Source organism: Cryptomeria japonica, chromosome 3 (assembly GCF_030272615.1).
Source record: "Cryptomeria japonica chromosome 3, Sugi_1.0, whole genome shotgun sequence".
Lineage (NCBI taxonomy): Eukaryota > Viridiplantae > Streptophyta > Pinopsida > Cupressales > Cupressaceae > Cryptomeria > Cryptomeria japonica.
This window is the reverse complement of record NC_081407.1, coordinates 548,354,354-548,380,359: the sequence shown is the minus strand read 5'-3', so window position 1 is coordinate 548,380,359 and position 26,006 is coordinate 548,354,354. Positions and strand designations below refer to the sequence as shown.

General features: G+C 38.4%; 1 protein-coding gene across 3 annotated transcripts in view; it reads left to right on the top strand.

The window, feature by feature from the left end:
* Positions 1 to 332: 332 nt before the first annotated feature.
* LOC131077430 (protein EARLY FLOWERING 3) overlaps positions 333 to 26,006 on the top strand; it is a 76,919-nt gene continuing 51,245 nt past the window's right edge. The window contains exon 1 of one of the 3 annotated variants that reach the window (XM_058014925.2): positions 333 to 906. In XM_058014925.2, the coding sequence (XP_057870908.1) occupies positions 700 to 906 (207 nt within the window). In that variant the 5' untranslated portion in view covers positions 333 to 699. The remainder of the gene's footprint in view (positions 907 to 26,006) is intronic. The other 2 variants (XM_058014924.2, XM_058014926.2) reach the window with 2 other exon arrangements.

Genomic DNA, 26,006 nt, shown 5'->3' with positions numbered 1-26,006 from the left:
TCGTATGAAATATATCCAAAAATTTCACGAAATCGAGTTTTCATTTAAAATTTAATTTTTTTTTATTATTGAAAACTGTGCCCATAACATGTGACCACCGATGTTAGTCACCTTGTGGATGCAAAAAAGCCGGTTACCAAAAATGTTAACCACGTGGCCGCCAAAATGTTAACCGCCTCGCTCAATATAATTGTCGCATCACCGTGACATCGACCGGAAAAATGTTAACCGCGAACAAGCTTTTCCATCAAACGCAAATCGACAACATCATCCACATCATCGCCGCCACAAATACTTCCATGTCATCTGTGAGTCCCAAGAACGTTGGTCTCATGGACTTGTCATACTTAAATGGTATGCTTCGGCATCATGTAGAGGCATGCCGTTTTGGAGCCAAAATAGCTACAGCGGTGGAGTGCGAGGAGTACAGCTGTTGAAATAGGGGATACCAAGTACTTTTCCATGCCGTAACTCGTAACACAAGGCCAGAGTGGAAGTTTAATCCTAGGTGGTGCAACCCAGGTTTTGTTTCTCCTAAATTTGTCAGGTAACGATAAGACGAGCCAGATCCAACCGTGCTCTTTTTGCAGCTTTTTCAGTGCGAGTACCAATGACCATAGTTATCCTGTCCTCTTTTTCATATGTGATTCTAAACAGTCGACGCCTATCCATGTTACCCACTGAATTGAATTGAGAAGGATGGCTGAGAAAAATAGCAGAGATGGGAGGAAGGGTTGTTTTGTTCCTGCAGAGAAAGAGCCCCTATTTCCCCGGCTTCATATAAATTCAGCAGGAGAGAAGAAAGGTGGGCCCAGAGCTCCTCCGCGTAACAAAATGGCTTTGTACGAACAACTTTCAGTCCCGTCTCGCCGCTTTCAGCAACCATTGACGCCCTCTGCTACCCAGGTCTTCTTTTTCATATGCTCTGCTTCCTTCCAAACAGTACAAATTATTGTATTTGTAACGATTCTTTTGATAAAATTGTGTAGAAATTGTACACAATCTTCAGCCTATATATCCTGATGTGAGATTCACAGTCTGATCCGAAATCTTGATTTAAAAATCTCTACACCGTTTTATCCAAGAGTCATTACAAATACATCAATATGGACTTTGAAAAAGTAGTATTTCCATAACTGTTCTTATCTCTAAAATATTGAACGAAATATTTACAGCACAATTGTCTCAAATTAGGTATCTCTTTTCCTCCTTCTTCTCACCTTTTCACATTGGTGCTAAAGTTCACAGATTCTAAGTTCTTAAAGGCATCAAATAACTACAATATTCTTTCATCCTCTCGGCAAGTCACAAAATAGAAAAGTCCACTATTACAGTCCAAAGTTATACACCCGTTCCTCGAAAAAACTTATAGGATACCGGTTATTTGACATCAGAATTTCCTTTGCATCCATTCTTCAGTTCAAACGGATCTTCAGACTAGCAACCCTCTGCACCCTTTCAAACGGATATTATGTAGATAAGGATGTGAGGCCGTTTTTCCAATATCTCCCTTCTCCAAATTGTTATTTCCTTTAGTCGCACATCATCTATTTCTCATGTGCATGGTAGAAATACAATTTAGATACATTTAACATTGGTGAGATATCTAACTCTTTCAATAGCTCAATACCATATGAATTCTCAAAAAAATCTATGCACTGTGTGGTATGGAGTTTGGACCTATCGTCCTTTAACTTGTTGTAGGTTTCTCTAGGGAATTGTTGCAACCTCATATGTGCCATTTTTAACTCACCTAGAGTAAGTCTTCTCCCTTCGACACTTATCTACATGCTATTTATGCTTACAGTTTCTTTCTTCTAGTTGCTTCTTGACCAGGGTATGAACCTCGTTCATGTGTTGTTCAAAGTCCTTCATCTCTGTGCTTATACATCTATCAACCTCCACCCTCAAAAGACTTGTGACACCTTGTGTGGATGCCCCATACACCACTTGAAATGGTGTCTTCCTTGATTATTTATTCCTTGAGTAGTATGCAAAATCCAATTGTGTCAACACAAAGACCCACAATGTTGGATTCTCTCCTACCAAACTTTTGAGTAAATTGCCAAGATTTTGACTGACAATCTCTTTTTGTTTGTTTGTCTACAAATTCTATGGAGAACTTTAATTGAGATCCATGCTGAATTTCCTCCATAGAGTGTGCCATAAACGGCTAAGGAACTTCATATTTTTGTTGGATGTAATGCTTTGTGGTAACCCATGCAACCCCACTATCTCCTTGAAGAATAAATCCGGTATCCTATACATGTCATTTGATTTTTAAGGAATGAAATACGCCATTGTAGAAAATCTGTCTACCACTATGGAGATAGAATCATTACCTGTTTGCATGCACAACAATCCAATTGTAACAACCTCTAATTCTAAACTTTAAGGAAATGATTTATTTCCATATAAAAAACAAACTTGAGCTTCAACAACTTTAACTACTTGATGATTTCTGGTGGCGAGCCCGAGGTTCAGTGTCGAACCTGGTAGCTTTGATACATATGTAACAACCTCTAATTCTAAACTTTAAAGAAATGATTTATTTCCTTAGTAAAAACAAAACAAAACTTGAGCTTCAAATTTTTTAACTACTTCAGCTGAAAATGAAAGTTAACTGACTAACCAACTAACTGATATTCAACATAGAATGAAAATCTAACTAATTTATCTGAAAGGTAGTTAATCCTTTAATAAACAATAAAAGATACAAATATCATTTGCTTTTCGATATGAAAGAGCATATTTAATATGTTAACTTCCATTTCAAGAAAGAGATAACAGTTTAGAGATTACAATCAATAAGCTTTCCAACTGGAGATCTTCTGTATCAAGCCTAAGCATAGTCTGGAAGATGGAGAACATCATCAAGGGCATTTCCACCCAACCACTGTAATGTCCCCACTTTGATATAGAATTTAATAATAAATAATAATAATATTAAAATAAAAAAGAATGAATGGTCAAAAGGCATGGAAGGAAAAGTTGTGACTCCCTCAAACATGGGATATAAAAGGGAGAAGAGAATCTCATTTGAGAATGGGATAATTTGGGAATCAGAAGTGCAGGTTTGATTTAAATAAGAAATGCAGATCTGATTGTGAAAGGTTGTGTCCCTTTCAAAGGGCAGAAATAATAAAGAGTTGCACTCTTTCAAAGGGTGCTAATGGTGAAAGGGTGTGTCTCTTGCCAAAGGGCATACATGATGAAGAGGTGTGACCTCTCCCTCACATTGAGAAATATAAAGGAAATGAATCAAATGCTTCTAGTGACATCACCATCGATCAGATCAGATCAGAACTGTTATTAAGTTACAGGCAGTAACATCCTTGTTCTTGGTAGTATGCATGGGGATGTGCTTAATTTGTATGCTTAATATATGACGCCTGATAATGTTCTTATGCAGAATTTAATAGTAACAATAATATAGACTGCAATATGTATGACAATGTAATAATGCCTTTCTATCACTAACTGTTCATATGACGATTAAGTAAATTATATGATGGAGTCTGTAATACCTTTCAATCTCACAATCCAATTATGGAGGGAGAATACAAGGAAGCAAGAGCACTAGGCTCCAGCAGGTACGCCAACCCCGAGTGTGGGCCAAGAGGCCAAGTTGATGAGGTCCTTGGTGCTCTTGGGCTTGTTGGAAAGGGATAGACTCGAGGCGCCTTGTGTGATTCTCCTTGAGCTCCATAATGGGGATAGGTGTAGGGAGAGAAAGGGTTATTGAATCCTTCATATAAACTGGGCAATATATAAAGAATGTTGAATAAATGATCTATCGTAACATAATGGAAATGTTGACTAACCTGTTGTGCAGGTTCCAGTTAAGCATTAGTTGACAATAGTGTCCCTCATTTGTATTATTATGCACTAAAATTGTGATTCTAGGTCAGAATATAAGAGGGTCCCATTAGGGGACATTACAACCACAAACTTGGTAGTCTCCCGCGCCCGTTCCAACTGGAAGTAGCCCGACCCTTAATGAGGGTGCAGACTAAGGATTGGATCTAGTTGCACAAGAATTTAGTCGGTCACACACTATAGGTACCCCTTAACTAGTATGACCATTTGACTAGTAGGTGTATTTGGCTCATGCAAACTGATGGTTGCATGCATTAAGCAGCACCACCTTGGCCATGTTTTCAATTTGCAAGCACATTTAATGCGCTATCAGTATTCACCACCCTTGCTCAACTTGCTTATACTCATTGGATACATAACATTTAGGTTCAGCTAACGCATTGGTTCTCTTAACCATTTAGTTACATAAATTGGCTCATTTCAACTGATTTTAATGGTCTACAATGACCTTCATGAGATCATGACTTAATCAGTCCGGCCAAATGCCGTAACTACTGACTCATCAGACTCAACTTACAAAATGGTTTTCATACAACTTTTACTTATATTTCTTGTTTAGTTGAACAGAGAAAACAAATTAATTTCAACAGATAATTACAGTTCAAATATCATTCTGATTAATTAACTGATTGTTTTACACATTTTACAACAAGCCATCTGCTTACTGCCCCTTGACCTCAACAGTCTCTACTATCCACTGGATGAAGTAACTTTAGTTCTGACTACATAAGTAAAACAGATTCATGCTTCTAAGGCTTGACTGCAAATTAGCTCTTTAATAATTTAGTAAACTTTTAAATGATATATTCATCCAAGAATGATAAATTAACAGATTAGATAAATCTTCAATTTAGTCTCTCTACAGCTAGAACATAATGTTGAGCATTGATTAAGAGGGTTCCATGTCCGGACCAACATTTAAATAATATACCCAGACTGAAGTTAACCCTTAGGCTTATGTCTCTTTTCATGTTATGGATGATCAAATTCTTACCTTGCTTCTGAAATTCCTACTTGCAGACATTATAACGAATTCATATTATGGATGTACGCTTAAATGCGGTGACCCATCACCTGGATTCTGACTGCATAGTATTAATGGACTGTTATATTTATGTTATCATGTTCGCTACTACAATGAGTAAATGCATGCTGAGAGTATTTCAGATACTTAGCTCTATTATCTAGCGATCTAATGCATGATGATAAGAAATATGTATTTCAGCTACACTGATATAAAAGACCCAGAACTGAATCAGCTGAAGATAAGTTCTGAATTTTCTGATGCATGCATAGTTGTTTATAGCTTAAAAGTACAGATGATCTTACATTATTTTACTGATTACATTCTCAGATATACTACTCAACATACCATGGCTCAGGTATGCAAGTAGTCTGATTCATATGCACTCTTTTTATAGCTAACCATTAGCTACGTTCGACAGTGAATACACTGTTAAACTAAACAAGGTTAAAGTCTAATTCGATTCCTTCTTTCATAATGATTTCCAATTTTATGATCATTAAAAGTATAAGAAAAGTCTGCATTCTAAACAAAAAAGAGATGTGAACATGCCTGATAATGGCGTAGTAGGGAAATAAGGCTCTCGCAAATTGCAACACAAGATCACGATGATAGCAGATCCAAACAATATTTAAATTTCCTTTTTCTTCTTGATGATTATGATTGAATTCTATGAAAACGATTGCAGAGTGAGTGTGGGTATCTTCCGCTCTAATATTTTATTTTCTTTCAGAAAGAATCATGAGATAAGAGTTCTCTTTTTGAATAATGAGCTCCTTAAAAGGGCAGCTGATGCAAATGGTTATTGCCCCCCCAAGAAGAGTATGTTACATCCGCTTAAAAATGGTAGAGGCAAGAAGCCACTTACTCATGAGGTGGTGATGGGGTGAAAGCACCCCTCTCTAAAGAATAGAACCAAAGCAAGGCATCGGCCTGCTTAGCTGGATATACAAATAATTCATTATTAAGACATTATTATTATTATCTCCCTCATTTAGTAAATGAATGTACCCTCATTACGGGTCATATATCGTACCAATTCCTATATGTGTGTACGCATGTATATTCGTACATCTTCCATAATTGGATGCACATATACATATAATATGCTATATGTACTCATTATTGAGCATGCATCTATATATTAATAAATGAGATTTTTTTCCTTTTAAATAATTATGATCCATTTTATATCTTTATTAAATTATTAAACCAAAGATCAATAACACACACACATCTATCAAAGACGTTAAAAAGACCAACTACCAACTAATTGACAAGGTGAGCCAACCACCCTAACTGCTAAGGTGACAACTAACTTCTTAACGACTTGACACCAGTTTCATGGTTCGATGGCAAGTTTGATCAATCTGTTGTCTACACACCCCTCCTTGATGATACTCTCCCTCCCTTTGAAGGGGTTGTTAATCCTGCATCCACTTGGTAACATAAAAATGGTTAGACCATTCTTACCTTCATAATATTCACAATTATATAAATAAAATTGTTAGAGTCGATCATTTCAAATTCATAGTATAACTCAATTTAAGATTACACATCCAAATATGCAAGTAATGATATAATGAACACAATTGCATTATCATTTAGCAACCTTTATTGAAAAGAGGGATGTAACACCAATGGCAAAATTCATGGACAATTTCTCCCAAGGTTTGTTTGGTGTGTGCAATGGCTTGAATAGCCCATTGTTCTATGCTACTTCCCTTGCAACTTAATATGTTTGGCAATGCTCCATGAACCTTCTCACATCTTTGCCTAAACTTAGCTAGTGATACCTCTCCTCCAACACAACTTATGTCTTGACTAGCCCAAAGTGTCCTTAGAGGCCACCACTATGTAAATCTCTAATGAGGTTCATCCTCCTTGAATTTCATGGGATGCACAACTATTGTGTCTTGAATAGGTATCCCTCTTTTATAAAGTACTCTTTTTATGAGACTTTGTTTCTAGCTTATAGCTTCACGCATGCATGCTATGCATTTGGAAAATCTAGACCTTTGGCATACAAATCCTTCATTACCTCCATGTCCACTAGTTTAATCATCATTTTAGACAATAATGTACACCTCTTTCTTAAGGTGTTTGCAACCTTTTTGGTTTTACCTATGTGGTTATTCAACACGAGTAACTTTGTAGATGTTCTAACCACCTCATGCGCCTTTGGTTGTGTAATGTCCCCACTTTGAAATAGAATTTAATGGTAAATATTAATAATAAAATTAAAATTTAAAAGAACAAAAATAAAATAAAAATAAAAATATAAAAGAATATAATTAAACATAATTAAAAATGTAATTAAGTTAATGAATGGACAAAAGGCATGAAATGATAAGTTGTGACTCTCCCAAATATGAGGTATAAAAGGGAGAAGAGAGCCTCATTTGAGAGGGGATAATTTGGGGGAATCAGAAGTGCAGAACTGACTTAAATAAGAAGTGCAGATCTGATTGTGAAAGGTTGTGTACCTTTCAAAGGGCAGAAATAATGAAGAGTTGCACTCTTTCAAAGAGTGCTAATGGTGAAAGGGTGTGTCTCTTGCCAAAGGGCATACATGATGAAGAGGTGTGACCTCTCCCTCACATTGAAAGATATAAAGAAAAGGAATCAAAACATCCAGTAACATCCCCATCGATCAGTTCAGATCAGAACTGTTATTAAGTTACAGGCAGTAACATCTTTGTTCTTGGTGGTGTGCATAGGAATGCGCTTAATATGTATGCTTAATACGAAACCTTATAATGTTCATACTGTTGTATCCCCCCCCCCCCCCCCCCAATATTTTGGTTAGAGGAGTTTTGAATATATTCACGTTTTATTATGAGCAACCGATAATGATTTCACGTTTTATTATGAGCAACCGATAATGATTGTAATCAATGGTATTGCTGCCTTAAGGAAGAACAATCAGATCAAAGATCTGAAGAATCCATCTGCCCAACAATAACAGAAAAAGATAACACTTTCAGATCAGAATAACGAGATAATATACTAAGCACTTCCAAAGTTAAGTAAATAAGAACAATCGGTATGCATCCCTGTTGACATACGCATAGAATCCTGAGGCAATATTTATGATAATGTCTCTGCATACAGCATGTATATGTTTTCTGATTATTATGTAGACATTCTGCATATTTATACTGATTAATACTCTACAAATTCACTATATCATTATCCATCTAATGAATCACATATTCTGAGTGTTGCTTGTATGATGGAAGGGGGAGGAATTACAGTTAGGATAATGGTGTTGGGGTGATCTCATAGGCACGCCGTCTCATGGTTTAAGACTGGGGAGTCCCATGAGGCCAAGGGGGTACAAGGGTGCTGCCCTTGGGCCTGTGAAGTATAGGCTTCCTGGGCACCTTACTATGACTAACCCCCCTCCCTCTGTCATATTGGATGAAGAAGTAGATGTGGAACATAGGATAGGTATGACAAGTGGAGGAGAACGGTGATAGGATACCCAGTAGGTAGGCCACCTCATCGATGGCATGGGTCACGTGGGGTCAAGGGGGTTTTGACTGCCCTTGAACCTAGTTGGGGGAGTCTCTTGGGCACCACACTTGTTCAAACTACCCTATGTTCAATACATGAATACATCTTTAACAAACTGATATCTTAGCACATATAGTAGAACCTGTTATAATCATTCATGCAACTTTGTACATAGATTTCATTTCTCCTAACCTGTTTGCAGGACTCTACTACGGATCTGCAGGTATTCCTAAACCCATTACACTCTATTTAGAGCACAAGACAGGTATTCATTTATATGTTATTCTGAAAAGTTATTATTCAATGTTATTACCTATGAATGTAGATGTTATTATACTAGCTTATCTAAATAATAATTAGTGTTGCTGGTTATATATGTCGGTAATGTTAAAATGAAATTTCCTTATACTTAGATAGGACTGTTATTTTCTGGGCGATTCCAGGGAAGGGACATTACAGGTTGAGCTTTGCTTGAATTGTAATGAACTTCTGCACTTGATGGTTTGTGTATAACACAAACTCCTTTGGGAGCAAGTCTTGCCTCCACCTATGCAAAGCTTATATTATGGCATAAAATTCTTGGTTGTAGATAGAGTACTTCTGCCTAGCCTTCTTCAACTTCTTACTAAAGCGAGTGATTAGTCTACCCACGTGACTCAACACAACATTGATTGTTTTTCCATGTCATGATCCCAATTCCTTGAGGCCGACCTACAAAAAAATAAATACATAACAATGTTTATAAACACTAACTAATGTGTTCAGTTTGGACCGACCTAAACCTTGTTTTTTGGCACCGAGTTGAAATAGTATTAATTTAAAAATAATATATTGTTTTTCTGGCCGACCTAGGTTACTTGTTTTTTGGCACCAACTCTAAATAGGTAGTTATATATGGGAGGTTGCTGACTGGGCAAAATAAAGCGTGAAGTTGGCAAAAATTTCCTGTTCAGGTGCTTATAGGATGAAAACCTAGTTGAGTGAGGAGAGGTTGGATGTAAACGTAACCCCTCCAAATCTTTTCTTATTTTCTGCATTCTATTTCTTGAGTTATCATTTCTTTTCTTGTGCAGATCTGATTATGAACAGCATTCCTAGAGCATTGGATCTAGAGGAACAAACCTATTACTTATGACCACTGTTGGAGTATTCAACAAGCAATCTAGACGAATTCTCATGATTGTTTGAGGGCGAATCTAGTCACCTAGAGTATTGTTTTGAAGGTGAAAGATGTCGACTATGAGATGGCTCAATTCTGATTTCTCTGTTTCAATATTAATCTTTGACTAACGTATTAATGCCTAGAGGTTTTGAAGGAATTTTATGTTTTTTTTGAGTTTTTTGAAATTTATGCTTTGGGATTTGACAATGCAGAAATGAATAACAATAACAACACATAAATAATAGACTGAAAATGAATTTCAGACCTCTGATTTTATTTATCAGCAAAGAACAAATGAATATAAATGATTATTTTCAACAACCCAAGCCAATAATGGCCTACCAGGAGTCCAGCTCTGGGAAATGAAGGTGATTTATTGGCCTGAATAGGTGGAAATAGTGAATGAAGCACCCCCAGCTGCAACTAATGACTCCAATGAGCTTTATTCACCTACTGGATAATTATCTAAAACAATTTAGTGAAGAAATCCTTATTCCAATGCACTTCCTGAACTTTCCCCAGGAGAAACCCCAATTTGGTGTGCCTTCCACCCACTAATTTGCTCCTGTAGCTCCAGTATGAGCCAAATTCACCAAATAATCAATGGATTCCTTCTTATTTGCTGCTAACAATGAAATTTGTATAAAAATACTGATGCAAAACCCCTTAATTTATTTTATTGAAAATCTAGGCAACTCCAAATGGTACGATTCAGCTAGGGAGAGAATAGCTGACCCCAAATTGCCACAAAAGCTCTGAAATAACTCCAAATACCTGCTCAGATCTGATAATCAGACTGTAACCCTACTGTAGCTGCTATAAACTCTGATTTTTGGCCCTTATTGGCAAATTATGAACATTCCAGGCAAAATCGATAGCTCAATGATGAGGGGGATTTCGTCCTCTCACCCAAAATCTGAAGGTTCTCGTTTTCAAATTCAATTCAGTCCCTGCAAGAAGCGTTGCAGACCTACAAATGCAAATAACTCTCAAAAATAACAATCTCCAATAATGCCAATGATACGTACAAGTCTCTTTTATCTCCTCAACCTTAAATCGAACTCCTTTTGGCATCTTTTAAAGGTTCCTTGGAATCATTTTCTCCCTTAATGTGGTGCCAACTTGAGGGGGGGTCTCATCATGAAATAATAACCACCTTTTAAGCTATTAAAAACCTCCTAGGGAAGTGTGCAAGGTAATTTTTAATATAAAGTTACTTATTCCAACATAAAATAACTTTTTTATTAACTTTTTCTAAATTTAGAAAAGGTAACTTTATAACACAATATTATAAAGTTTTATTATAAATAGCTCACCAAAGCAAAATTTGACTAAGTATTGGTCCCCTTTGGCTAACCAATCATCCCCTACACTGTGAATTTGCCTGCGGAGATGGTTGATAGGCAAATCTATGCATCTGAATAGCAACTAGAGAAGTGGGGACATTACATAAGGGACTGACATTCTGGGCACCACATCGAGTTAAGAGGGAGATCCATTACATAATGCTAGCATCTAATACTTGATCAAAGCTTGAAGAGACATTGGTACACAAATCTGAGTGTAGACCACCTAGAGGGTTATTGCACCAAGCAAGCTATGATCTAAGGGCAATATATTGAGGGTTTCACACCTCCCTTCGTTCTCTATAGACTATGGTAGAGGCGATTCATAGCATTTGGGTGTTGCAATTGGAGTACCTAGATCTTCTCCCATAGATCGTTACATCTCAAGAGAGACAGTTCCTCCCAGATCAAGCGGTATTACACCCTCATTATAGTGTTGTTTCCTTCAATGAATTATGTATACTCATATTTGGACATTGTCTAACTTCAACAATTATCTACATCATGTTTGCAAATAAAAAGAGGGTTCTTTGATCTGTGTTTTCTCATTGCTGTTCTTTGTGAAGTTGAAGTGGCAGCCAATCAGTGTTAAATCTTTGTTAGTGGTGTGCATAATTTAATTTTAGATTCATTTAATCAGATCTGACAATTGTTGGAAAACCCTAGGCTATTACTTTTGTACCAGAGCGTAGCATCTTGCTAGTCTGTGTGTATGCAGATTCATGAGAGTTAGTGACAGAGAGTTGAGGTATTAGTAAAGGGGAAAGAAGAAAGAGGCAGCCATGGGTGATAGAGATGAAGACAGCTCTCGGGAATTCATTAGGGAGAGCAAGGAGTTTTAGGCTAATATGAGGGACACTATGGTTGAGATGGTCCAACTTTTAAGAGGATTGAATCAACAATTGAGTACTGGTAGACCTATTCAAAATGGTATCAAAGGGAGCAGCTTTGGCAGTGATAGGGTCTCTGTTAACCCAAATCCAAGAACCTTTAGAGCCAAATTTCTGGAAAAGGAATGGACAGCACCCTGAAGAAGAGCAACCCAATCAGGGAGATGAAATGACAAGACTTCATCATGAATACATTTCCCTAAGCACTGCCATATGAAGAAACATGTTGTTTACAAAATACTATGATATGAAAACAAGGAATGGGCATAGCAGGAGAAGGTATGATGAGCAGCCCCAGAAGGACATTCAACACCGCTTGGGAAAGGTCACAATTCTCACCTTTGATGGATACAGTAGCTGTTCAGCAAGATCTTGGTTGCAAAAATTGGACACATCTCTCTGAATCCGATCTTTGAAGAGGAGGCTATCAAATTTGCCACCTTGCATCTCAAGGGAGTTGCTCACAAATGGTCAGGGAGTTTCTCACAAATGGTGGTGTCATGGTACGATGACCCAAGAGCATGATTCAATCACTGCCTTAGAAGATTTCAGCCAATGATTGACAAAGAGGTTTGATAGAAAAGATCTAGAGATACATTTCAAAGAACTAGCACAGCTAAATCAAGAGGGCACAATGGAAAACTATGTAGCAGAATTTGAGAGGCTTTCAGCGATGGTCCAAACGTGACAAAAAAGAGGCTCATAGTCCTTTTCATAGAAGGCCTATTTGAACCCCTCAAAGGATTAATACGGGCATTTGATAAGAGTTCATTGGAAGAAGCTATCAAGAGAGCTCTAAACTTGGAGGATTCAGTGGCTAAGGACAAATTCTATTCCAACAAGGCACCTCCTATTGTGCCAAAGAGGCTTCCTCAAAAGAGCATGTCTCCACCTAAGTCATTAGCCCCCAAGCCAAACCAAATTGAGGTATCTAAGGATGAGCTCTGAAGGAAAAAGCTATGTTTCACAGGCAAAGAGTCATGGCAACCAAGACATAGGTGTTTGGGAAAGGAGCAAATACACTATAGAGGTGCTCTTTGATGAAGATATAGAGGATGATGAGCCCGAGCTTGAGATAGCTGTGGATGAGGTTGAGCATGAGGACCAAGGAGGAGAGCATCCAAGAGGTACACTTGCAGCACTATCAAGGGCACCTAGATATCATGCTTTCCATGTTAGAGGGTTTTTGCTAGGACAGAGGGTGACAATTCTTATTGATAGTGGAGCCACCCACAATTTTATTGATGAAGGGCGAGTGACTAAAATGGGATTGAAGACAAAAGACTTCGAAGGGTTTAATGTTACAAGGGCAAATGGGTGTACTCTTCCCTATAGTCAAAGGATTCGACAAATGGAGTTGAATTTTGCGGGATACAAGATGATTTCTATGTGATTAGCATTGGTGATATAGAGTTGATCTTAGGCATCCAATGGCTGCACTTGCTTGGTGAATATACATAGAGTTACCAAACTATGGAGTTGAATTTCAAATCTAATGGGAAGGAGGTAGTTCTTCATGGCCTTTCTATTGGGGGACCATTATGGTTTTAGCCAAGGATGGAGACAACTTTTCGTAGAGATCAGGTGGTGTGGGTAGCTAGGTACTTGATTACAGATACAAGTCCATCCAAGGATGGGAGATCTACTATGTTGATATTAAATCCATCTTGGACAAACGTAGTAAGGTTTTCGGTGACATTCCTCTTCGTCTACCACCGGATAGAGGTTTCCAGCATATGATTGAGCTTGAGGAGGGAGCAAAACTAATCATCACTACTCCATATTGTCATCCTAGGAGATATAAGGAGGAGATTGAAAAGGCGATTAAGGAGCTATTAGATATGGGACACAAGGCCTAGTTCCAACCCATTTGCTTTATCTATAGTATTGGTTAAAAAAAATGGGACTATGAGGATGTGCATTGATTATAGAGCCCTTAACAAAAAGGCAATGATACAATCGGGGTACCATTAGATAAGGGTTAGAGATGAAGATGTGCACAAAACAACTTTTAGATGTCACTATGGGCATTATGAGTTCTTGGTCATGCCATTTGGATTGACGAAAGCACCTGCAACTTTCCAGTCATGCATGAATTAGGTATTTATTCTACAATTGAGGATATTTATATTGGTTTTCTTTTGTGTCATTTTGATTTACAATAAGGCATTGGAGGATATCATTTGAAGCATACAAATGAAGTGCTTGGCATACTTGAGCATCGTTCATTGTATGCCAAGGCATCCAAATGTGAGTTTGGTTTGCCTGAGATTTTATATTTGGGATTCAAGATTAGTGCCCAAGGGGTTAGTGTGGACGAGGGAAAAATCAAGGCAATATAGGATTGGCCTAGACGTAGGAATCTAACACAATTGAGAGGATTTGTGGGACTTGGTAGCTACTATAGGAGGTTTGTGAAAGGGTGACCAATTTGATGAAGAAGGGGGCATTCTCTTGGAGTCTAGCAACACAACAAGCTTTTGATAAACTTAAGGAGGTAATGAGTACGTGCCCTATTTTGGCTATTGTGGATTTCTCACTCCCTTTTGTTTTGGAATGTGATGCTTCAAGATAGGGCATTGGGGTAGTCTTGATGCAAAATAGACACCCCATAGCATTTGAGAGAAGGAAGCTCAAAGAGACGGAGAGGAACTTTTTTATTTATGTCAAGGAGATGTTGGCCATCATGCATGAACTTTTTTATTTATGTCAAGGAGATGTTGGCCATCATGCATACTAACCAAATTCCGGCAATACTTGGTTTGTGCGAAGTTCGTGGTCAAAATGGATCATAATAGCTTGAATCTCTGCCTCAATCAGAAGGATGTGAATGATAGACAACAAAAATGTGTAAGTAAACCAAGCATATGATTTTGACATTTGAAGGGAAAGAACAATGTTATGGTTGATGCACTCTCTAGGAAACCCTATTTTTGCTCTTTAACTGATATATCTGCTGATTGGAAGGCTACCATAATGGCTGAATATTCTAAGAATACAGTTGCTACTGACATTTTGCAGGGGAAGTTGAAAGATGATAGGTTCAAAGTGGTTGATGAGCTCATCCTCTACAAAGATAGGGTGCCTTGTTATTTTATTTAATTTTTAAAAATCATTCTTAAGCCACTAGAGGTATAAGTGGCACAAAATAAGGATATTAAACAAATACCCCACCCCATTCTTAGCGCAATTCATAAATCACTTCTTATTTCATGGCCTTAATATGTATATTATCGGGCATGATGAACCTTGGCTTCTTTATTTTATTCGATGAATTTAAAAATTCATTTGAAGAGAATGAAAACAAAAATAAAATGTAAATTATCGAACCTTCTGGAAGAGCTGAGTAGGGAAGCCTCTTTAGCGTGACTCTTAGCTTCATGAAGAAGGAATGGAGGAAGGTTTTTGGCGTGATTATTTTGCCTTGCTGGAGGGAATCATGCACATTTTTGGCATGAATTTTAAGGCCAAAAAGAGGAGAATCTTTACCATGAAGGAGATAGGGGCTAGGAAGTAAAAACGAGAGATATTTTTCTGGTTCTTCCGGAATGCTGGAAAATACATTTTTTTGCTCTACTAATTCAAGGAAACAAAGGGTTTGCTGTGAAGAACAGTGCTGGGAAACGACTTCCAGTCTCTTCTCTCTCAAAATAACCAGGTCATGTAATTTATACAACTTTAGTGGAGTTTTGTTCATACATTCTTTCTTTTCTACTGAATTTGGAATGAGAATGGGATAAGTGAAAGGTAAATGCATAAGAATATGGGAATTGCCGGGTTATTCTTTCTTGTAGACAAAAAAATAAATTATATTAACCCTTAATGGTAACACAGCCATGGCTGTGTATACACAACATAGCTGTGTATATACAGCATGGCTGTGCACTATGTGAGTGGTCAAAATTACTTTTTCCTTCTGACTTTGAGGAATTAGAAAGATATGTTTAAGAAGGAAGACCAAATATTTATCGTTTTTTTAATTTTCTCCACACCCTAGCTGTGTGTTGAGGGTTTAATAGATGAAAGAAAACAAAATATTCATTCTGTCCTGCGAAATTTCTGCTATCAACCAGCATAATGTTATTTCTCATGAATGCTGAATAGGGTTTGAATATTCTACAATTTAGAAGGAAATATACTTCTGTTCTACTAAATTTCTGCTATTAGAAAGATGCATGCTAGCTGCAGCAACTTAAAAAAAATATAACCAGTAAGGAGAAGCAGAAATATACCATTCTGTTGGAAGGTTTGCATACCCTAGATATGTAGTATGAAGAATTTACCTTCTCAATTTGGGCTGACTCAGAATTAACCAAGATTGGAGATATAACAGCAGAGGTAAACCTTTGTATCTTCTGTAAAACATCATCACACACACACATATATATACAGGTGTGATATAAAGCTTGGAAGAAAGTAGAGTGTAACTGTTAAGTTATGCAGAAAGATACCCCTCAGATTAGAGAGGGTGCATATCCTATAGACTTGAAATTAGAAGAATTTTTACCTCTTTATTGAGCTGTCTCAGAATTTGCTTAAGTCTGAAAGACCATAACAACAGTAAGGATGGCCTATCTATTTGAGATTTACCATCCCTAGATTATGTTAAAACTAAAACCCTAGCCTAGGAAGGTAGTGGGTAGAGGAGCACAACTGTACCATGATGCAGATAGCATCTCCATTAGAGAGAATACCCTCAAAATTGCCATGACAACAGAGACATGTCAGGCGTGGGGTACATTCCAAACTTAAGGGTTGAATGGACAACTGACGGCTCTTATGCCCCTTACTTTCCCAATCCAGGGAATTAGTTGTATTATTACAAATCTTCTGGAATCTTAAATGAGAAAAATAAAACGGTAACTTCTTAAAAGAATTATTGCTGATAACAAAAAGAATGTAAACAATTGTGTGGTCAATGGTTTCTAAGTGAGGTCAATTATGACCCTTTGTTGGTTAACCTAGTTGACCCTAGACCTATGCCGAGAAGGGTGGTGATCATTGATAGCACGTTTAATCGTGCTTGCAGTGTTTAAACCTTGGCCAAGGTGGTGTTGCATAAAGCAAGCTACCGTCAGATCACTAGAACCATATACACTTATAGTCAGGAGTGTCATACTAGTTGGGAGTTACCCAGTGTATGACCGACTAGTTTGTGTAGGTCCTAAACACCGAGTCTCAAATGGCATGAGTTCCACTTCCTATTACCTCCTTGTGAAGGGTTGGGCCAATCCAGTCGGATATGGCACAGGGGACTAGTAAGTCCGTGGTTGGGCGGAAAAGCACCCTAATGATACTTTCCCTCCTCATTGGTTTGATGATAAAGTTTCAAAAGTTCAGAATGTTAGCATCAGAAAAAATGTACTTTCTAAACCCTCTCTCTTTCATTTTAAATGAAATGTTTTAGTTGCTTTCATATCTTCTGTTCATGGTTATGGTGGATCATTGTGATGCAAATTTCAGTTAAGAGCTAGTTTAATTTCATATATTTGTTCATTTCAAAAAAAATAAAAATGTCTCCTTTATGTTTTAAAGTTGCAAAGTTGATGTTATATTCCTTTCAGCATGTTACACTTGGAACCCCGGGATTTCGGGTTCAAAGGAAGGAAAAGGCTTGGAACCCCGCGATTCCGGGATTTCGGGTTCAAAGGAAGGAAAAGGCTTAGAATCCCGGGGCCCGAGATTCTAGGTTCAAAGGAAGGAAAAGGCTTGGAACCTCGCCTCCCGACAGAAAACACTTAACACTTCATGCTTCCATTGGCTCTATCCTTGATCAATTGGGGCAGTGCTGGTCCATGGAACATATCTCTGATCGGTTCTCACTAATGGAGCAAGGATTTTATAAAATGACAAAGGTACAAACCATGGACACTTGTGAAGGTCATCAAGAGATTGAGAGGGAAAACATGGTAGAAAGCATGAGTGGCTTGGAGGATCATCATGATTCACTATCACTTAGTGCTTTATCATTTCAAGAATAGAGAAGTATTTCCCATACACTCCAAGAAGTAACCCTTGATGAGGATTCAAATGAACATTTAGTTATACAACAAGAAGAGTGAAATGAAGAATTTCAAGTTGTCACAAAGGAGCAACTTTTAACCATCCTTGAAGATGAACAAATGGAGCTAGGGAGCGAAGGGCACTTTGAGGTGGTGCTACCATCAATGTCAGCATTTGAGCAACCACTAGAAGAAATCTTTGGAGATCAGCTTATCAAGGAGACTCTCATTTTCAAAGATATGCTTATGGAGTATCATAGGGATGTGTGGTTTATGCAAGGATGAACAAGTTGTTATTGCAAAAGCAAAGAGTGTTGAGCTATTTGAAGGGGTGCTAAGTTTATTTCAAGAGGAACTTGCAAATGAGAATCAACATGTTGTAGATGCCCATGGAATTGTACATCACCAATGGCGACCTCCTGAAGCAGCTAATGATCTCTCTTCTTATGATGTGGTGGTGGATGGCACGTGAGGATCTCCATTTGAACACAAGTCACGCTAGGTTGTCTCTTTCCTTAATCCTAGTTTTGAAGGTTTTTATGATTTTGATTATTGAGGATTTTGGGAAAATAGCTTGTATTTGGATTGACCATGGACCTAATGAATTGCCTCAATTGATTATTTTGCGCAAAGTTTTGCTTGAGTATGAGAGTTGCATTGTGAGAACCTGCCTCTCCGAGTTTAAAAATGTGTTTGCAAAACTTCAAACCATAATTGTTGCCATGCTCATGTCACACAATTTGAGGAATCATGTAAAGTCATGTACATATGTATTTGCACAATGTGCCCAAGCTTATACTTGGGCAAATTCGCCCTCACCATTCCAAACTTCAATCATTCAATCAAACTAGACATGCCAATCTCATCAAAGATCACTAGACCCTAGATGCACACTACCTAGAATGAATGGATCTTTGATGAGATTGGCATGTCTAGTTTGATTGAATGATTGAAGTTTGGAATGGTGAGGGCGAATTTGCCCAAGTATAAGCTTGGGCACATTTTGCAGATACACCTGCACTATGCGCCCTATGTTGTGCATCACTAAGTGAAGGGTGCACTCAATGATTCTGAACATCAAAGCACTTCAACCAATTCAAAAATACACTCAACTACAAAATGGATCGAACTCAAGGTGAGGGGCTTGCAGTTCTTGACGGAACTACAAGCAAACTTACCCCTCCTAGCTTGTACACCTATTCCAATCAACAAATGTTATGCCTATGACGACGATGACAACTTTAGCAACATTGACAACTTAGCAACTTTCCTCATCTTTTGCATTATTGGCAACATTTGGAATCTTGACCTGACCGAACCAACCTCCTCTCACTAAAAGGTTAAAGACTAAGAAACTACTGCTAAACCAAGAAAATCTAAGCAAGACACCTACCTAAAAAGCAAAGAGTGGGGGTCCCCATTTGCAATGGGGCAATGTATGAAAACATCACAACATCTAGCACCACCTCGAATAAATGTTCCTGAACATTTCAAAGATAAAGATTCAATCCAAACCTAGAATCCTCGGACAATTCAACCCAACCTATCAAATGACTAGGAAAAATACTCAAAAGGGAAAAAGAATCCCAAATTGGAACGAGGTACTTAGTCTTTGACTACCTAGGTGTGTGGAAATGTATTCATTACAACTCACAAGAACGTTGTAACCCTTAGAATCCACCGTGACTAGCTACGTGAGTTATCCATACTCCAAAAGCATCCTAGATAGAGTCTCGTTGCCAACGAGCATCCATATGCCCGACGAGGTTATCGCTGTAGTCTACTTCCGGTATTTTTTCTTTTAGCACCTGTAGAAATGTCCGCACTCCCAAAGCCAAGTATTTTGATATTTCCTTTTCATTCATTTTTCCTCCTTTTGATTTTTCTTTTGCTTTTTTTTTCTTTTGATATATTTTCCACACTGTCTCGTAAGCAATGAAGCTCACATTGGTTTGAGAATTACAATGGCGCTGAAGTAGGATTTTAGATTTTTCACTAGCCACGACTTCACCTAAGAAAACACAATGACTTAGAGCAATTTAATGTGTAAAAATATAGTAATCAAAAGATATTGGTATCAAGATGCAATAGGTGATTTCCTTCCAAGTCAATTACAAGTCCTAACCAAATGATAAAAATGGAGAGGAATAACCTCGGATTCCGAAGCACTTCATAAGTAGATATCTAGGAAATGGACGAACATAAGATCCAGAATGTGCTAGTGGGTGAGAAAATGACGAAATTGCCTTTCTCACAAATGAAGTCTCCCACTTAGGACACCTAAACTAAGCAGCAACTAACCAAAGCAAACTAAGAAAACAAACTACTTGAGCCACCAAAGAATCTTGAGTCAAATGACTCAAGGCAAACTAAGAACAAGGCTCAACAAAACAACTAAACTAAAACACATGAAAAGAAACCTATTCTTAACTATATACAAGACTCCTAGAACGGACACGATTCAAAAGAGTGACATATGTACATGACTTTACACGATTTCTCAAATTGCGTGACATGAGCATGGCAACAATTATGGTTTGAAGTTTTGCAAACACATCTTTAAACTCAGAGAGACAGGTTCTCACAATGCAACTCTCATACTCAAGCAAAACTTTGCATAAAATAATCAATTGAGGCAATTCATTAGGTCCATGGTCAATCCAAATGCATGCTATTTTCCCCAAATCCCCATAATCAAAATCATAAAAACTTTCAAAACTAGGATTAAGGAAAGAGACAACCTAGCGTGACTTGTGTTCAAATGGAGATCCTCACGTGCCATCCACCACCACATCAAAAGAAGAGAGATCATTAGCTGCTTTGGGAGGTCGCCATTGGTGATGTACAATTCCAAGCAGGATTGGGCGCATAGTGCAAGCAAGCATGCACCCTAGAGGGGTGAAATTTGTCTAATTGTTAGGAGTTTATCTTGGTGAGCCAGTAGGGTTTGTGCACCTGACTATGCATTATGCGCCCAAGATCACTAGACCCTAGATGCACACAATTCAGAATGAATGGATCTTTGATGAGATTGGCATGTCTAGTTTGATTGAATGATTGAAGTTTGGAATGGTGAGGGCGAATTTGCCCAAGTATAAGCTTGGGCACATTGTGCAGATACACTTGTACTATGCGCCCTATGTTGTGCATCACTAAGTGAAGGGAACCCTAGAGGGGTGAAATTTGTCTAATTGTTAGGAGTTTATCTTGGTGAGCCAGTAGGGTTTGTGCACCTGACTATGCATTATGTGCCCAAGATCACTAGACCCTAGATGCGCACAACCCATAATGAATGGATCTTTGATGAGATTGGCATGTCTAGTTTGATTGAATGATTGAAGTTTAGAATGGTGAGGGCGAATTTGCCCAAGTATAAGCTTGGGCACATTGTGCAGATACGCTTGCAATATGCGCTCTATGTTGTGCATCACTAAGTGAAGGGTACACTCAATGATTCTTAACATCAAAGCACTTCAACCAATTTAACAATACACTCAACTACAAATGGATTGAAGACCATGACGTAGCAGGCAACAAACTGGACCAAGAGATCATGCAATTGGAGCACAATTTTCAAGAATTTAGCCTGAGTAAGGATAGCTAGCGCATTGTGCATGCTTGCTTGCACTACGCGCCCAATCTTGTGTATACCTATATGCACCACGCACTCAAGGAGAGAATGATTGTTCAAACTACCGAATGACTATAGGTTCTAGCACACCCCAAGACAACAAGATTGATCAAAAGTTTGTGAAGTTTAATCCTCCCAAGCTGGCTCAAGTGACAAATCTGACCAAAGGAGTATGAAGTTCGATGACATTTTTCAAAATTTGGCTAAGTATATGCTTGGATGCATAGTGCAATTACACTTGCACTATGCGCCTCATGTTGTGCATGGGTGATTGTAGGGTGCGCTCAAAGTATATACCTCAAAGTTTCATTCAAATGATTCAAAATGCACTCAATGACAGGTATGACACCATGATTGTGAAGCAGAGAGTAGCGAGTTTGATCAAAGCTTCGAGCTCAATGGCAAAATTCAAAAAATTTAGCTAAGTATCGACCCTACCGCATAGTGCAGAAGCATGTGCACAATGTGGTCCACTTGTGCAAGCATATGTGCATAATGCACCCAAAGACAAAAGGCAGGAAATTTGTGATCAATTTAGTGCATATGGACATACACTATGCGCTCTCCCATCTCCTAGCAACAAAGATCAGGAGCAAGAGGTTTGAACATAGCATTTCAAGATTTCACCAAGTATAAACCCTGGCGCATGGTGCATGTATACATGCACTGTGCACCCAGTCTTGTGCACTGTGCAAGACCACCTAAATTATGCGCTCAGATTTGTGCACCTTCACATGCACTATGCACTCCCAAAATGTGTATCCCTATGTGTAATATCCGCTCAAAGAGGAAAATGAGGGATCGGTCTAATATGAAACCAAAACTCAAGAGGTGTGTGATCAGAACGTGCAACATATGAAATATGGAAATCAGATCTTAATCAGACCTAAGGTATCACGTAACCCAATCTGAAAAGAAAAAAATCGGAGCACATAGAGATCAAAGATAGGTGAAATTAGTATTCTATCATGTGTTTGATACTTTCTTTTTCGTTTTGCAGGTGGCTAGGGGAGAAGGTGAAGGAGCAGTCTACAAGCACTTAATGGAAACATTGCAACTTCAGAAGGAAAACTTCATCAGAAAGCACAAGGATACCAAGGAGGCCAGCATCAAGTACTTCAACGTTATGGAAGATTCACACATCAAGGACTAGCACATTCAAAGTTCTTAACACATCATGAGAGATGCAGGTATCATAAGATTCAGAGGCAAAGCAACAAAGGACATTCAAGGCTAGCATTGCAACTTGAGAAGATCAATACAAAGCTTTCATCACATCATGGCGACATGAGGAAGTCAAGACTTGAAGGCATAAAGGAGAGATAACATACAAGATGTGAAGATGTTTTACAATCTTGAATTTTTCCTCTGGAAATCCAATAAACATTGCCGGTATGGTGTAGGAGCACCTAGATGGCCATATGCTTCTTTTTGGCCATGTTGAGTCATTTTAAGTTTCAAAGGCATGTCAAGATGTAATAAGGTCATGAATGAGCATTCTCATGTAATAAGGTCCTTGAAGACCAATTTGTAATATCTAAGTTCAATATGTGGTCCTACTTGTCTCATATTGTCAAAATTGTCCTTATAGGGCTGAAGTGTGTCCAAGGAATCAAATGAGGTATTTTATCATGTATGAAGACTATTTGGCTACGTTACCCCAAGTTTCCGGGACGGGGGGACGAGTTTCCGGGACGACAAATTTTTTTGCCAAATTTGGGGACGGGAGGGGACGGCTATATAAAATATAGGGAAAATTTAAAATATATAGGAAAATTCTAAATGTTCATATGAAAACATGGATAAAGCATGCATCTATACATTATATTCATATGAAAACATGGATATAGCATGTGTATGATACTATGAAAACATTTTAGAATGCAAACATCGCACATACAACATTATCAATAGACTCAATACTCAATATGCACTCATAATTCAGAATTTCAACTCATTCACATTGTCAATATGCATATCATAATAGATATTAAAGAAATAACATACATAATGGAGCCTAGTCAGACTCGGAGGTTAAATTTTCACTACTTCCATCAGCGCAGTTTCCCCCAATATTTTTCGACGGGGGTTTGGGGGCAGCGCCCCTTGCGCGCTCCCTGTCGCGATACAGGGCGGGGTCGAGGGGCAGCGCCCCGCGAGGCCAAAAATACTTTTATTATTTTATTTAGGCGTCGGGTGTTATTTTTCTATTGGCAAAAAACCCTTCATGAGATATTTCACTCCCTCAATTACGCAAAAAACATCATTAAAAAAAAATGAAAATACGACTTTTTTTATTTTAATATTTTTTCCTAGCCCTAGATGTGGGGGACGTCTAGCCGTCCCCGGGACGGCTGGGACGTCCCCAATTCGTCCCCAACCGTCCCCGGGACGTACGGACGTCCCCCACAGCTAGGGAAGCCGGGTCCCCGTTTCGGGGACGTCCCCTCAAAATTCTGGCAATTTGGGGAGGGGGGGGACGTCCCCTGGCCGTCCCCAAGTCCCCGAAACGTCCCCGGGACTGGGACGGGGGTTTTCAGGTAGGGGACGCGTCCCCGGGTTTCGTAGCTATTTGGGCCTAATTGGATGTTTCATGATGCTTTGAAGTCATATAGGTCTCATTTTGGGTTTATAGTCAAGTTGCACAAAAATTGTCAAAATTGACAATGTTGTCAATGCAAAATTTGTTGTAAAAAAAATGCATTAGGAAGTGGTTTGTTGGTAGTTGGTGTTCAAAGGGTGGTTATGAACGTTGGAGGGCTGGAAAAGCCTTTCAATATCTTCATTTCCACGGCCAAGTGCTGGTTGGATCATGCATTGAGGCATAAGCAATAAAATTTCAAAGTTTACCCTGAACTTTTCTTGTTTTCTGGGCGTAGCAGTCTGATACCAAGAGTTTTTCACTGTGAAATCCTTATTGTGGACATCTGAAATGTATTGTACTTGAAAGAGCAATGAGTCCTTGAAATTTTGGATTTGGTTTTATTCATTTTCACTTTGTTTTGAGCAAGTTATCATAAATTTTGTAAAATCAGTCACAAACCCTTGCTAGGGTAACCATTGACATAAAAATATGTAGTTTTTGGTCATCCCATCATCAAATACTCATTGAAATGGATGGGATGACCCTTGTAAATGTCTATTTTCATATTTCCTTCTTTGCAGGGTCCCATGAAGAGGTTGGCACATGCTAAAAGGTGACACAAATCTGAGTTTTTGTGTCTCAGTCTGGAAATGACAGTGAGTTGATGGTGTTTGGGTGGTGAGAGTGCAAGATTGGGCTCCCAGAAGCTGGGTGAAGGCTTGGGAAGGTGTGAGGGGTTAGTGCAGACCCTAAACAAGTATTTGTGGCCCTTGATTGGTCAAAATACTCACCATTTTTATGACTGTCCTAAAACTGGGTATATTGCTGTCTTAAAGACCTAGTAGACTGAGATTTTGTGAATGTGATGAGATGAATGAGTTTGGTGAGTGGAAGACCATTGAGAAAGGTGTGTGGGAGTCCTTAGTGACCTTTGAAGGTGATAGCAAGCCCTAGAGAGGGGAGATGGCTCAGATTTTAATGACTGTTCTAAACAAGGTTGTGGCCGCCACAGTGAACCAGTGATATAGCAGCAAGTTCTTTATATGGCCATTAGGGTGGATGGGTGGGTCAAGAGTAGTGCTTTGCCTCTGTTGAGGAGTCTCTTAAAGGGTATCATGAAATCCCTTGGGTTGGTGAGTATTCCCTTGGCATTGTGAGTTCTACCTAGGGACAAGTTGGAGTCCTAATAGGAGTTGGGTTTGTGTGAGTGGGGTTAAAGAGTTTGGTGAGGTCTAATTGTTGGGAGACTCAATTTGACCTTTGAACAAGTTTGTTGAACCTAATCTAATGGATTCCAATGGTTGGACAAGGGTTGGGAATGTTGATGTATGTAGCGTCTGTCGGATCCTTCAGACCAACATAAATGCCTAGTGGCCTATTGGCCTTAGACATTTATGTTCTCCGATTTAAATCTCATGTTCTTGGCGATTTCTTATGTTCTTAGTTTAGCGATTTTATGAAAACCGGCTGCAAATGTATATTAACTAATTATAACTACCACCTTGGGAGACATGTTAGTTAACATTGGTTAATCCCTTGAGAAGACGTGTTGATTAAAGATGAACCGACTTGTATAGAAGTCGTTTTGCTTGGCGCCGCCCTTGAATGGGTATATAGACCCATTCCTTCACTCTTCTAAGGGATCGAATTAGAAGTCACAAGCAGATCGAATATATCTTATCCTACAACAGTCCAATAAGCAACGGTTCGTGTTCTTCTATAGCAAGATCGAGTTCATTCTCTAGCAGCGTGTTCTCGTTATCAAAGGACATTAATTGCTATAGAAGTAAGATCAATTAAGAAGAAAAAATTATACAACAGTCCTCAATCCTACTGCAGTTTGAATTGTTCATTATAGTCTAGTGTGAATTTTTATTTATATAATCTGGTCACCAAATTTAACCTCAGATTTATAGAAGCAAGGTCATCTTCCGCTATTGTCTTCAAGGTCAACTACTCCTATCAAACG